Source organism: Pleuronectes platessa, chromosome 18, assembly GCF_947347685.1.
Source record: "Pleuronectes platessa chromosome 18, fPlePla1.1, whole genome shotgun sequence".
Classification (NCBI taxonomy): Eukaryota; Metazoa; Chordata; class Actinopteri; order Pleuronectiformes; family Pleuronectidae; genus Pleuronectes; species Pleuronectes platessa.
In genome coordinates, this window is record NC_070643.1 from 18,137,114 (window position 1) to 18,151,496 (window position 14,383).

The 14,383-nt window shown below is 43.6% G+C and overlaps 3 protein-coding genes across 4 annotated transcripts; 2 read left to right on the plus strand and 1 right to left on the minus strand.

The window, feature by feature from the left end:
- Nucleotides 1-53: 53 nt before the first annotated feature.
- LOC128461259 (palmitoyltransferase ZDHHC3) lies at nt 54-8,310 on the minus strand. The gene is made up of 7 exons (XM_053446097.1): nt 7,979-8,310; nt 4,896-5,227; nt 4,664-4,788; nt 3,966-4,062; nt 3,798-3,879; nt 3,451-3,581; nt 54-2,634 (listed from the first exon to the last, which is right to left on the minus strand). The coding sequence occupies exons 2-7, from the start codon at nt 5,196-5,198 to the stop codon at nt 2,476-2,478; spliced, it is 897 nt and encodes a 298-aa protein (XP_053302072.1). The 5' UTR covers nt 5,199-5,227; nt 7,979-8,310; the 3' UTR covers nt 54-2,475.
- Nucleotides 8,311-8,340: 30 nt separating this feature from the next.
- On the plus strand, nt 8,341-11,655 carry exosc7 (exosome component 7). Of its 2 annotated transcripts, XM_053446088.1 has the most exons (9): nt 8,341-8,766; nt 8,926-9,027; nt 9,259-9,353; nt 9,884-10,049; nt 10,163-10,233; nt 10,341-10,464; nt 10,544-10,699; nt 11,026-11,112; nt 11,606-11,655. In XM_053446088.1, the coding sequence occupies exons 1-9, from the start codon at nt 8,710-8,712 to the stop codon at nt 11,648-11,650; spliced, it is 903 nt and encodes a 300-aa protein (XP_053302063.1). In that variant the 5' UTR covers nt 8,341-8,709; the 3' UTR covers nt 11,651-11,655. The 2 variants fall into 2 exon arrangements, with proteins under 2 accessions (XP_053302063.1, XP_053302064.1); XM_053446089.1 differs by lacking the exon at nt 11,606-11,655 and having other exon boundaries at nt 8,342-8,766; nt 11,026-11,171.
- Nucleotides 11,656-11,760: 105 nt separating this feature from the next.
- Nucleotides 11,761-14,329, plus strand: clec3bb (C-type lectin domain family 3, member Bb). Its single transcript, XM_053446104.1, has 3 exons — nt 11,761-12,599; nt 12,753-12,851; nt 13,190-14,329. The coding sequence occupies exons 1-3, from the start codon at nt 12,503-12,505 to the stop codon at nt 13,594-13,596; spliced, it is 603 nt and encodes a 200-aa protein (XP_053302079.1). The 5' UTR covers nt 11,761-12,502; the 3' UTR covers nt 13,597-14,329.
- The last annotated feature ends 54 nt before the right edge of the window (nt 14,330-14,383 follow it).

The following is a 14,383-nucleotide window of genomic DNA, read 5'->3' on the forward strand; positions in this document are numbered from 1 at the left end:
GAGACCTTATAAACCAAAGCAAAGTGATAGAGTCAATAAACTATAACTAAAGCTATAAAGCAGTCACATAGTTTTATTTCATTCCCATTTAAACATACCACAGTCAAAAATTAACAAAGAAAAGACGAAACGTGGTCCTCGGGGAATTCAGACCCGACCACACAGAACGTCGAAGAAGAAGAAGAACGCTGGTTTACTGTGTCTGTGCACCGTGTAGCAACGTTTGGACATCGATTAAAAAACTCCTAGTGATTTAAAAAAATCTAAGAAAACGTCAAACTCCTGACAATGCATGCTCTACACTTGAAATGGTCACAGCACTGCCTCCGTTGATCAAGGGGGTTCAATTTGGCAACATGTAGTTCAATGTTCTCAGGATTCTGCTCATCATCTATAAAAGTATGATGCAGTAATAAGTAAGGCGTTCAGACACATCTGGGCAAAGGCCTTTTTGTTTGTTTGTGTGGAAATGTTCGGAAGTGGCGCGTTTCCTGTCCGGGGGAAATTCTCCTCGGGCATTTCTAGCCTCATTCTTTCAGTCAAACGTTTTCCACAAAAAATTGTATCACACTTCCCCCCCCGTAAGGCTTCACCGCTGCCTCCAGTCAGGCTCACGTCTACCATCTATGACAAACTGGATTATCCATAAACTAATTCCGTCAAACGAGAGCGTGTCAATTACACTTCAGTGCTTTCAGAGAGCAATTCCCTGACTTTTCCATCTAAGCTGGTGACAGTGATGATGATGATCAAAGCGAAGAGGTCGACGTTTACTTCACAGACGCGTCAACTAAACAAAAGGACGCCGGTCAAACTGCCTGATGGGAGTTTAACACAGAGAGTTCCACATGTTTCCTCTCAGAGTAGAAACAATTGTCTTCACCTACAAAGTTCTCAGAATTTAAAGTTGTAATCCTAAAGATTGTCCTGAAATGAATCAATACTAACTCTTTTACAACAAAACAGCTATTTTTAAATGTTTTTACGCTTGGCTGAGGTGGAAAAGTTTGTGTAACGATAATAACTAAATGCGACAAAGGTCAACGGAAAAAAGACTTAGTGTAACAAAAATAAATCACGAAACATTCAATGTGTACGTCCACTGAAGAGACAAAGAAAACTGCTCCGATCGGGGCTCCATCAATTGCATCATCTCATTCTTCTGCAAATACACACCAACTGTCTCTTAGAACCGAGGTGGAAGGAAACGTGTCTCACGTCTATTTTCTTTCGACTCATTTCTGCAACAAAAAAAATATTCTGTGCTGTGTTTCCTGACACTCTTTACATTTACTCTTCACAATAAAAGCACTTAACTTGCAAAACACTCATCCGCTTTCACTGGGAAGGAATCAAAGGAAACAATTGATTTGTCGCAAAGAGTTGGCACTGACAAGTAAGCAGCACTGACTGAGTAAGACCATGTTTGTGGATTGGACACAAATCAAATTATTATATATAATATTTTGACATCATTTCTGGTTAGCAGGAGGAAGCGGACACTCGTCGTTCATCTTTATAAACTTTCTATGGTGTTAAACTACTTGTGCAGCATGAATCAGATCTAATTTGCTGATGATCATGTAAAATGTACTAATTATTGACCCACTTCTTAATTAAAGCAGCACAAGCTTGTTTGGTTGCAATGTAAATGAACGCCAAATCTGCCAGAACTGAAATGTTAAGGATTAAGACTTTAACAGGCCACTGTGAGACTAATGCTTCTCCTCTTCTTCTGACAGCACTAAAAACATCTTCCTATTGCTCTTACATGTGATTGTTCTAATGTTGTAAAAGTAGTCGGACCAAAAGTCAGACTACGTTTCCCATTTACTCTGGATTTAAAACAATATGAACTGGTGTCTCACCCTGACCTTCACATTAAGGCAAATAATAACATTTCTTTTAAAAACAACAGATGCCACCGTTCACTAATGCACTGTTCTAAGGCAACATGATCCGCAGCATCCAGCTAAATACTATTGCATCAAGAGAAATACAGAAAGAAACAGGACAGGATCACAGAGCGGGCGAAAAAAAACTAAAAACTCCTGGACAGTGATGTTCTGTGCAAAAAAAACAACTCCTGCACTTAAGTTCCCATTGTTTAGTATTGGAAGCAGGAAATGATGCAGGAACATGAACTCGGTGGAAGGCGGAACTCTCTCTGTGTCACCAGCTCTTAGTAAGTGCTCCTTTTCAAGTTGCTCAGTTGGTTTCGTTGAGCTACACGTCATTAATCTCAGTCAGCACCATGAGGGAAACTGTCAAATGTAAAGAAGGTGACAATATAAAAAAACAAAAAAAACAACTACACTAGAATACCCTGAAATTTCAATAAATGAAAGAAATGAAAGAAAATGTGTATGTGGTTGAAAGGAGTTCATGCTCGTTCAGGTCCGGCCGACAGGAAGTGAGACCCGGATCCGATCAGTCTTATTCCACAGCAGCAGAGCTCAGCTTCGTTTCCGGCTCTCACACTATGTACTGGTACATGTCCGCCTTGCCGTGGTCGGGTTTAGAAAACGGGCTCAGCCAGGCTACGGAGAAGGGATGGCCAAACACCACCTTCAGATTCATCCATCTAGACTTCTTGGCCCATCGTCGCTCCTCCTTCTTCAGCTGCTCGATACCCTGCAGGAGTGAGACACGATGGAAGACGTGAGAAGATAGAAAGAGTCTCCAACACTGATTCAAATTCAAAGCTGATGCAAAATACAGGCGGTATCAACTGTGAAGATAAAGCTGGGTCTTTAAAATTTAATGCATAAATAACCACAGAAAAATAAGGCATAAAGCTCTCTGAAGTCTTTATCAGGGTGAAGTGACTCACTCCCAGTATTGCCTGATGAGTAATACACAAACACACACACACACTGATAACAGGCTCTATGAGATGGAAGTCGACAAACAGATGATCTCTGTGGTGGATATTATGAAAGTGTGAGTCACCCTCCTAATGGGAGTTTTGAGCAGATACGTTATGAGTTCAACTCCCTAGAAACTGTCTCTTAACCTGTTGTTATTTACATCTGAGTGTTATTGCAAAAACAAACTGTGTGAATTTTAAACCGTTAACCTTTATCAATGTGTGATGTACTTCAGGATGACAGATCTGAGGCATAAATGGCAACTCCACTGCAAACAGATTTTCTGTTATAACCTTCACCTGTGCCTGGTTAACTAAACTCGATGGACCGGGCCGGGTTCGGACAGATATTTAAAATTATATTTCGACTCGGGTCGAGTTCTTTCAAGCTGCACTTTCCTGGAATCGGCGCAACCTTGGGCTCGGGGCATGTTCGAACATAAAATACAGAAATGCCTAGAGCCTAACTCGACTGCCTGAACCCAACCGACATCACTGACACTGGACACGTGGCTGAAATTCATTTCCAGGAGGGTCACAGTGGAGCGACGAGGAGGAGAAATGACCGCAGCTTCACTCACCGTCTCATCGCTGCAGATGGAGTGAACCTGAGTCCCAAACATGACGGCGGTGAAGATCAAAAAGAGGAGAGCTTCAAAGCAGAGGAGGATGAGGAGGATGACCGTCGCTGGTGGAGAGAAGTTGCTGCACTCTGATGAAGAGGAGGAAGAGTTTTCATTTCAAAAAGAAGTTCTGTTCCTGTATAAAACCTTTGGAAATGGAGTTGTACATTCAAAATGCACTCCTTTTTTAAAATGAATCCAAATCACAATCCTGCAGTTTTCCATTTAAGAATATCCACCCCAACCAGTCCCTTGAAACTCAGGTGGTAAACCAGTTCAGTCACTGGTGGAAAGTAGTTACTCACTTGTCCAGTCATCTTCAAAGCAGAGCACAAAATGAAAAGCCACCAGGATGAGTGCATGGAGGGATATTAGTGAAATGTACATCTGAAAAACAAAATCAGACAATAATGTAAGAGGTGAGTATTAATGCTCTCCTTCATTACTTTGCATCATCGTGCTCAAACACTCACTGTGAAGAGCACAAAGTATTTCTGGTTGCTCTCTCCGACACAGTTGTTCACCCAGGGACAGTGGTGGTCCATCTTCTTGATGCAGCGTTTACACACACTGTGGACACACACATTCACCATGACAGTGAGAAAATGGGACAAAAATAGGCAACAGACCAATCTAGATGTGTGGTGTATATATATATATATATATATATAACTATTAATAACAGACTGTCAGTCCGTCTTCAGCAGTTTAAAAAGCTCCCGAACTCAGTGTAATATGTGCTTGTTATGGGTCATTAGAGACAAGAGTGTCATCTGAACAACAGGACAGAATGACTCAATATTAAGCAAAAGAAAATCATCCATTTCTTTCAAACTGCCTCACGGCCGTTACTATTCAATTACCCCGCAGTGTTTTTGCACTTTTCATGCCTCCAGATCCCAGGATGCACACTTAGCAGCCAAAGAGGAAACTCCCTATTATTAAGCTGCAGAGTCCACAGGGAGACACCTCATAGCTACCCCTTAAAAACCACAGAAGGGAGAGGGGGTGGGGCAGGTTGGCAGAGGAGAGAGAGTCCCTGTGGGAGAGGCTCTCCAGGACTCTCCTCAGGCAGCTGCACACCTCAGCAGAACGCTGCACGCCCATATTCACAATCAGGGTGCAGGGTTTGCAATGAATCTTCTCACGCATTGATTGGGTGTCAGGTTACCTGCAGTGATGAGCTCGGTCCGGCTTGATGCTGCAGCACTTGGGACACTTGTACACCACCTGGCCCGGTTTGAGCTGCAGGCTCTCGATGAATTCTTTGGTAGCGTTTCCTTTAGGCACGGCTCCCTGGGTGAGACAGGGGAGAAAAGACATGGCAAGGCAGGAAATTATAGTTTCTGTTACGTTGGGTGTCACCTGATACGTTTCCAATGGTCTAATTGAGTCTTACTGACCGGGTCTGTGCACATGGCCTTGGCGTGAGAGGCGAGGGCGAGGAAGGCGAGGCTGCTGAACAGCGCCCCGTTGAAGAGGCTGTAGAGAATGTTCTTGGCGGGCAGCAGCATCACAAACCCCACCACGAACTCGGCGTAGAAGATTAGGAGCCAGGTGATGACGCCGCAGACGATGCCGCAGCCGTCGCGGATGAACCACATGGTGTCGGAGCTGTTGCGGAGCGGGGGAGGGGCACAGTGCTCGGGCTTCAGGTAGCCAGCTTGGCGCTCGATGTCCCTGGTGCGGTGCGCCGGGCTCCTCATCCTACAACACCCGTGGCTCCGACCACATACTGAGAGGAGAGGGGAAGAGAGATGAAAAGAAAACAGTGAGATTTAGACAGGGGATTAGGATTAAGTTTGTGGTTTCATCGTAGAGCTGCTGGTGGTGATTATTTTCATAATGATGTTTATAAAGATGGACGACGCATCTCCACATCCTCCCACTATCCAAATATGAAGCCAAAACATCCCAGATATCGATCGAAAGATGAAGATGCAAACTCTGCACACAGAGAATTCTTCTACTGGCAATGGGAAAGGAGTCAATCGCCCTTCTGTAAGCAGATATGTCCCGTCTGCATTCAAACTGCAGGAGTGCTGTCCCTCAACAATTAGCGGTCTGTGTTAACAGACTAATGAGGACACTACATCCTTAAGGAGTATGGAGAAGGATGGGGACTAATAAGATAAATGAGGTTGAGGACAAATCTCTGGAGGAATCTTTAACTGCAGGAGGAACAAACACTGACTGATCTGATCCCAGCAGGCTAACTTTCCTCTCACACCAAGAAGAAGCTGGAGTTGAATTTAGAGGCTGAAATTCACATTTGGTCTTAAAACACAGTTGAATCGTGAGCTGCACTGGACCTGAGTGTGAGTCCATTTCTGTCTGGAGACGAGGCTGAGGAATAAGCGATCGGTCTGAGTGTGTGTGGACGAAGATGAAGAGACTTCCAAGACGATAAAATGTCAGAAAACCTACAATAGGCCTCATTATTATACACAGATAACACAGAGTGGAATAAAACTGCTTCTTCCCCGAGGACGTCTGGACCTCAGCGTAGTTCTAACTTGAACCTGAGCTTTCAGTGCCAGTCTGGGCATTCCTGAGGATCCAATCCAACCATAAGATTTAACTTAGCGATAGAATAATCTCACTTTTATGTCCGTGTCAATTAGGGCCCGGTCAATGATCCTGGCAGAAACTCGTGTTCCCAGGGGGCAGGGGTTTAATGGGAGTGAAAACGATACGACACGTCTGGGATAAAAAATAATCAAAGTCAAGTCTGGGTTAAACAAAAAGGTCCTGGAATACAACTTCAGTTAAAAGCTATGTGTATGTGTTGTTGTCTCATTGTGTTTACGATACAGAATAACATTATTTTTTGTTACTTTGCAGTGCAGTCTACTTAAATATGGTCTTCTTAAATTTAGGCTAACAGAGACCTGAACTTTTTAGGAAGGTAATCATAGAATTCTGCAGAACAAACTGTTCAACCATACCACTTCTCTTTTCCAGTTTCAGCACAGGAAATCTCATCGAGGCAATTTCACTCATCTACGTCAAAAAAAAAGGACATAACAATTGTGTTAAGAGATTTTCTTGGACGAAATCCTCGATAAGCAGGTTTTGGTTTCGTCAGTCAAAATGACTGTTAGTCATCCATGTGACTGTGTGTCAGACCCATTCAGATGTTGGAAGCGGAGCCATTTCAAGTCAGACTGGTTCCAGGATGGGGGACACAGAGATTGAAATCTGCTCGACTGCTCTTTTAACTTTACTCAACCAGACAAAAAGATACAAAAAAGGTGGCCCTAAAAAGGATGTTTACTGAAAACACAGATGATCACACAAAAGAGAAGCACACAGTCACGAGAGACCTGGGATGAAACTGAAACGAAGCAACCAGGGTTCATTAACAACTCAGTGAATGGATTATTTTGTGAAAGTCTATAGATTTCTTCTTTCAGTCATTGACAATGTGTTTACACTTTAGAGGACTGACAGGATGAGTTAAAAAGTAACAGAAACTCTTACTCAAAGATTAAATCGCTGAGAGCCGCTGAAATGCTGCTAATCATGACGTCCCTGCAGATTTACAGCCCCCTGTGTCAGGGAACTAACTAATGATTTACAGGAAGGTTCTTGGGCAGGGAGGATGATAAGAAGTCAGAGGTGTGTGTGGGATGTAGAGATGAGAAGGAACAAGAGCTGACCTCCCGGTGAGATAACCCCTTTAAGTAACAGTGTCAGTTTACTGAGATTTTCTATTTGGCCGCTTGTGAAATCAGAGGTTTGTGATACTGAAAAGTGGAAACCTGTCATTTCGGTTTTGTTTCTCCGGGTGTATTGATTCAACTTTATCACAACTTTCCAGCAGTAACCAAACACGGTGCATCCATAGTATTTAGACAGGGTCCTACATGTTGATAACTGGGATTTGAGTTGAGGGAAATCTGTGACACTGGAAACATCAGATCAGATTTGAAAGGTAAAGTGTTAACAGAACTCCTGATTGTGTGAAGCTTGAATCTGGAAACTTTGCATTCACTCTGTTTGAGTTTGATTCATATTAGTGAGTGTCGGATAAAGAATACATAATAAATATATGGACGACAAATTATTTGATAGTGAAAGCGAATTCGTGCAGAATTACTTTTCATTATGCTGAGAAGAAAATACACATGGCATCTTTGTTTGCACATGTTTTGGAGTTTGGTAGGTTTGATTTAATGGAGGATAACGGAAACAGAAGCTAAACTATGTTGGAAAACTTAATAAAGGGGATTTAAATGAGCTGTCCTGCTGTAGTGCCTTTGAGCAGATGGTTCTTCTGCTGCTGAGATAACCTCTTGGACTGATTGCACCGTTATCATGAGGATCACAGAATGGTTGAACTTCCAGAAAGTGAAGTAACCCGGAGCAGGAAGTGACAGTGCAGCCGGGATATCTGTGTTCCCAGGTGTTTCCCAGTCTATAAACGGAACATTATATTAAATTACATAAACAGTAGAAGGTCGATATGTTGTTAAAAGCAAACCTCGCAGTCTCCCGGCGGCTCTGCAGAAAGTTCCCCTGAAGTCCCGGGTAGTTTGGAGGCTTGTGAGGTTAAAACAGATCAACCGTGGGGTGGGAGTCTCCTCCTGGTATCTCAGCCCAAGCCCAGCCTCACCGATCCCCGGGCAGCTGCTCTCCGCGGCCCCGCTGCTCCCGCTGCCGCTCTCCGCCGCCGCCGCCTCGGTTCCGACGAGCCAGTCGTGGTAGGTGGTCCGTGTGGAAACTACAGCCGAGGGCCGAGCTTCCGAAAACAGGCCTCGGGTCCAGAGAACAGCTCTGCGGGCGGAGGGACAACAAAACCCCGCAGAGCCAACCCGGAAGTGTCTCCCTGGCTGTGTGTGTGTGTGTGTTTAGCACGTCTGCGCTGGGTGAGGTCTGACAGGCAGCGGCTCCTCTCAACAGTGAGAGTGACACTCTTTATTTATCTACAAACTGCTGTAATAATAACTATGTTCAGGTAAAATACGTAATAACATGTCAAATAGGCCGTAAACGCAAAGAAAGGATATTTAAAAAAAGTGTTCTTATGTTGAAATCTGGTTTTTATAAGACTCCCTGCACCGGTTGGGCGGGTTCCTGCACCGTCCGGGACGCGCAGGTGAGCAAATCAGACAAACACAAGCGAGAGTGATTTTTTTTTCTTGCCGTCGTCTTTTTATGACGTAGAAGAAAAGCGACCCACACACACACGCCGCCGGTGTTTTTTACAGCATTATGGCGACTGTACGAGTCAGTGAGGCGGAGAAAGTCTACATTTTACACGGAATACGGGTGAGTTCGTTTTTCACACGTCAGTATCTAACTCTCCACCCGAGATAATGTCTCTGTGGAGCTGTAGGCTGCGCTGTACGACGCCGGAAGGCTAGCTGCGTCCGCACGTTGCTAAAAGAGCCAGTGTTGTTGACATGTTGTTGACATGTTGATCCTCAGGATGATCTGAGGGTGGATGGACGAGGCTGCGAGGACTACAGACACGTGGAGATAGAGACTGACGTGGTGTCCAACACTGACGGATCTGCTAAAGTTACACTGGTATATACACACACACACACACACACGCACGCACACCCCTAACCCTAGCACAAACACAGTATCGCAGCATCTGCAGTTCAAGTCCAACATCCATTTCATTTAGTCTTTAAACTTAAAAAGGCTCTGACTCATTTCTTGTGCACACAACTATCACATTTGTTGTTTTGTCCTCCCTTCTTGTTGTGTGTATTTTCACTGACTGACTGTGATTTCGTGTTGTGTCTCTGTCAGGGCCACACTGCAGTGCTGGTTGGGATTAAGGCCGATATTGGCAAACCGACGCCCCTAATACCTAATGAAGGTTACCTGGAGTTCTTTGTTGACTGGTAGGTGTGGTGCATAGAGTCATGAATTACAAGAATCATGTGAGACTTAGTTTTCAATTAATCAATTTGACTCATTATACTTTTACTCAGAATGTATTCACTTTAACCTTTTCCATTTACCATCCATAAGATATATACACACATATATTCAATAAAATGGCAGTTTAATAGCACACCATGATGTAGGGTATTTTTTCAATCTTAGTCACCTAAGTTTCACAAATTCCTCAGTGTTATTGTAAAGAAGATAGACACTTCAACAAATCTACGTCAACCCAATTATCATTTTCCTTATTAATGCTTTTGTAATTTTAGGTGAAAATGTTTAGTAGTGTTTAACTGATTCCCTGCCACTAGGAGGAGTTGTATAGTCTGTTCCCTGTGTAATGTAACACAATTAACATTGTAATATGAATCATATTCTTCCTCACCTCTGTCCAACTAACTCAAGAAAGAATAGAAACTCTCAGACGGATAGACATTCTGTTACTGCTAATATTTATTGTCTTGTTTTCTCCTTCCTTCACTAGTTCGGCCAATGCAACCCCCGAGTTTGAGGGCAGAGGAGGCGACGAGCTGGGGACGGAGTTGAGCAACACTCTCTACAAAGTGTTCAACAACAAACACAGTGTGGACCTGAAGAGTCTGTGTATCAGTGCAGGAGAACACTGCTGGGTGCTCTACGTGGACGTGCTGGTGGGTGGTCGCACTTTGCCATCGTCTAGCCACATTTTAAGGAGTTTTGTAGAGCTTTTGCTCCTGGAACTGCTTATTTGATTCATAATATTTACTCCTGTATGTTTCTACAGCTCCTGCAGTGCGATGGAAACTTGTACGATGCCATTTCAATAGCGATCAAAGCAGCACTCTTCAACACAAAGTAAGTGAAGTGTCACTCTGCCGTTTGTTTTAAGTCTGGATTGTTAAGCCTAAGATCTCTCACAGCTATTACATTATAAAAAAGTCTTCTGACCTCATTACCGACAGAATTCCCAAAGTGCACATCTCCGCAGATGAGGAGGGGGCAAAGGAAATTGAGCTGTCGGACGACCCGTATGACTGCGTGAGACTGAATGTAGAAAACGTCCCCTGTATCGTGACCTTGTGCAAGGTGAGCCCACTGACTGGTATTCTATTTATAAAGCCCACTATCCCACAAACGATGACACGTACTCACTGTTTATGTGCAGGTGGGCCACAGACACGTGGTGGACGCGACGCTGCAGGAGAAGGCGTGCTCGGTGGCGAGCCTCATCATCTCGGTCACAAACAAGGGCACGGTCACCTGCACGAGGAAGGTGGGCGGAGGCAGCTTGGATCCAGAGAGCATCTTTGAAATGACACAGGTGAGTCTGGCCTTCCTCCTCCACCATCTGGCCCCTCGCCCTCCACAGCTGCCACATTAGCATAATCTGCTGTTTTTCTATTATTATAAGTCGTTACTATAACAAAAGCAGTGAGTCAACCTTGATCTAATAACCAGGTTATTATGTCAGATGGGTGAAGCTGTTGATGCATCTTTAATATGCATGAAGGTAAAAAATAACCAAGAAAATGAGATGTGTTGTGTATTTTAATAAGTATATTTACAAAAATGTGTTGATTATTTTCTGAATTTAAATGTTTTTTTATCTGATTTGTGCATGAATGTCTTTTTTTTTTCTGTCTCCAGGCCGGTAAACGGGTCGGTAAAGCTCTTCATGCTCCACTCATGAAGCTGCTGCGGCAGGAGGAGAGTTTGGGAAAGAAGAGACAGAAGGTCGGCTTCCTTGGTTAGGACTGTAGCTACATGATGTGTGCACATGTAAATGTAGTTTTCTAATAAAACTTTTCATTTGTAGAGTCTGCTTGTTTTTGTATTTGCTGAAATTTGGAGAAGGGAGACAATAGTTTTAATTAACACAAAAAGATGGGATTTACATTACATTAGGCGGCAACTCCTACTTGATTTTACTATCACTGATAACTGATAGGTGATCAGTCAAGCTGCAGTTCACAATAACAGTCCAGCCTCTGTGCGTCCGTCTGTCTTTGCCACGTGTCGGTGGAGGATTGTGTGAAGCTGAAGTCTTCACAGAAAGACCAGATGTGACTGGACCATTTCCACGCAGCCTGTTGTTGTGCAGCACACAGCTCCAACACAATCTCATTTATGGCCTGAGCTCTCATTGGACAGTTTGACACAAAAAGATAAAAGGAATTCATGAAATAAAATATTTCAGATGTAATGATTGAAGAACTTTGCATTTCAGTGCTTCTCTGCTGCCAAAAACACCTGGAAATCACATTTTTCCTGAATGAGGTAATAAACTCAGAGCTTTCAAAGCACCTCTTGGCCCTTTTTTAGGAAAAAAAGTCTTATTCTTTCTTTTTGAGGCAAGAAATAAACTGCACCTGGGTTATTGAGACTTTTATGCAACAGATGAGTCAGTGTTTATTTCTGTTTCAGCACCAGGTTATGTCCTAACCTTTTCCACACGGCCTCGCCCTGTCTGCCTGTCTCCACCTACAGGCCTCACCCGGCTCTGGTTAAGTGTCTGGAGTCAGATGAGACACACACACACACACAGTTAATACTTACATAACCCCTGACCTAAAACTAACCTCAAAAATAAATCTTCAGCTTAAATTGTATAATTTGTGTAATGGGGTCTTGATTTCTGACCCCATAAGGAAGTCAAGCTCCCATTAGGTGACTGTGTAAATAGATTTAGGTCCCCACAACATGAGTAAAATACCTGGACCATTCACACACATAGTTACTACTTGCATAACCCTAACCTTAAACTTAACCTAAACCAAACCTAACTCTAACCTTGAAATATATATTTGTCTCAAAATGGAATTATTTATGTTGGGGCTGTGTAAACAGATTTAGGTCCTTACAACATGAGTAATACCTGGACCACACCCGCAAACACACACACACACACACACACACACACAAACACACCCACCACATCCTTTAAGGCTCCTGAGGTTGAATTGTTATTTATGCAAAAGACAGTTTTGGACTAGAGTATTTTCCCTGTTCTGAGGTATGAGAGGGAGGGTGTGAGAAGTAGAGAGAGAGAGAGAGAGAGACTGAGGGAGAGGGAGATAAATTGCAGACGTCCACGTCAGAACAGTTTCATTCCACAGGTCTGGTCATGGAGCTCAGAGGAGTGTGCGTGCTGCTGGGACTTCTGCTGCTGGTGAACTGCTCGCTGCAGCAGACTGCAGCTAGGAAGAAGCCCGTGAAAAAAGGTAGATTCTTCAGAGCCTATATGAAGAATGGAAGCTTGTTATGGGCTGGTTGAGACGCTGCTGTCAAAATGGAATTTTCTTGATTTACTGTATGAGGCGTTTCATGCACAACTGATTCGAATGTTCTTGTGTCTCTGCTGCTGATGGACTCAGAAACAACCAAAGATGCTGCCATCGAGGAGCTGCAGAAACAGATCAACGACATTGTGGAGGAGCTCAGCCACCTGAAGGAGCAACAGGCCCTGCAGACAGGTACACTGACACATGAGGGTATCCAACACACTGAGCTCTGCTTCTTTTCAAAATAAAGACAGATGGGATGCATGTGTAGTGTTTGAACCACATCTCTTAATGTGGAAGACACATGGCAAACCTTCATGTGCTCTCCAGTGCAGAACACTAAATGAAATCCAGTTGTTCCTGCACATCCAACAAACCTTCAGTGCTGATGACAAACACCTCTCTGAGGATATCTTAACAACTGACAGAGGAGGAAACAGGGCACGTGTATCATCTCTAGAGAAAAAATTAAAGGTGACACTGATTCACATTTTATTTTTTACATGACTTTCTCCTATGTCCCTCTTTAGTCTGCTTGAAAGGTATAAAGTTCCATGGCAAGTGTTTCTTAGCTGACCCCGTGAAGAAGCGCTATCACACCGCCAGCGAGGACTGCAACGCCATGGGCGGAGTCCTGGGCACGCCCTCATCCGACGACGAGAACGACCAGCTCAGAGACTACCTCCGCCAGAGCATCGGCCCGGACGAGCAGATCTGGCTGGGCTTCAACGACATGATCACAGAGGGCACCTGGACGGACCACACCACCTCCGGCATCACATACAGGAACTGGGACACCTCCAACTCCCGGGCCCCTCAGCCGGATGGCGGCCAGGCCCAGAACTGTGCCAGCCTGTCTGGGGCCGCCCGTGGGAAGTGGTTTGATGAGAACTGTCGTGAGGAGAAGGCGTCCGTCTGCCAGTTCAACATTGTTTGAACACATTTATCGCATCTGACTCTGCATGCTCCTAGCTGCTTTGTCTGTGTACTCTTGCTGCAACGCCACTTTTCCTGCTACTTTAAAAAAAATGAGTTGTTAAGCCAGTGGTTCTCAGCTGGTTTTGCACCTGAGACCAAATTCAAATGGGAAAAGCTGATGAAGTGGTTATTTCTCACAAAATAGACCTGGTGATGTGTAATTTGCAGCGTTCTCCCTGGTCACTGTTAAAACCAAGGAAACCCAAAAAGTTCAGTGGAGAGTAATTAAGAAATTATGGGATATTTGTCTTATTTCCAAGGCATCAGTAATTTTGCATTTTCTATCATTTATTTAAAAAGAATATGTACACACATTATTTTCTCCAATTATATAAAAGATAAGCAGGCTGTTAGATGTCCATGATTCAAAATACCAATGTTCAGCAGTAAGAGCTGGGTGTAACTGGGTGTAACTTCACTTTTCCACATCTCTATTACAAAAAGCTCCTGAACTCACTGGTTGAGAACCACTCGTTTAAACTCAGGCCTCCCTTCACAAAAAACAACTACTGTAGTTTCCCCGACAAGACTCTTATGGAGCCAGAATAATATATAAGATGCATAAAGAAAACAAACATCTTTATTGAGAATTATTTTTAAGATTACTTCAGTTTGCTAGTTTCTGTAGTCTCCTATAATGTCAAGCCTGATATAAGCTGAAGAAAACAATCAATAAAATGCAAAAGAATGTTCTTGTCGAGTTTTTATATAAAAAGGATATGATGCAAATGTGAAGCTACAGCCAA

Bases quoted from the DNA above. Each gene is read 5' to 3' on its own strand.
- clec3bb (XM_053446104.1), top strand. From the start codon at position 12,503: ATGGAGCTCAGAGGAGTGTGCGTGCTGCTGGGACTTCTGCTGCTGGTG. The intron at 12,600-12,752 runs GTAGATTCTTCA...TGATGGACTCAG, and splicing joins GAAGAAGCCCGTGAAAAAAG to AAACAACCAAAGATGCTGCC. The intron at 12,852-13,189 runs GTACACTGACAC...GTCCCTCTTTAG, and splicing joins GCAACAGGCCCTGCAGACAG to TCTGCTTGAAAGGTATAAAG.
- exosc7 (XM_053446088.1), top strand. From the start codon at position 8,710: ATGGCGACTGTACGAGTCAGTGAGGCGGAGAAAGTCTACATTTTACAC. The intron at 9,028-9,258 runs GTATATACACAC...TGTCTCTGTCAG, and splicing joins GATCTGCTAAAGTTACACTG to GGCCACACTGCAGTGCTGGT. The intron at 10,700-11,025 runs GTGAGTCTGGCC...TTCTGTCTCCAG, and splicing joins GCATCTTTGAAATGACACAG to GCCGGTAAACGGGTCGGTAA.
- LOC128461259 (XM_053446097.1), bottom strand. From the start codon at position 5,198: ATGAGGAGCCCGGCGCACCGCACCAGGGACATCGAGCGCCAAGCTGGC. The intron at 4,789-4,895 runs GTCAGTAAGACT...TGTCTCACCCAG, and splicing joins AGGCCATGTGCACAGACCCG to GGAGCCGTGCCTAAAGGAAA. The intron at 4,063-4,663 runs GTAACCTGACAC...GTGTGTCCACAG, and splicing joins GACCGAGCTCATCACTGCAG to TGTGTGTAAACGCTGCATCA.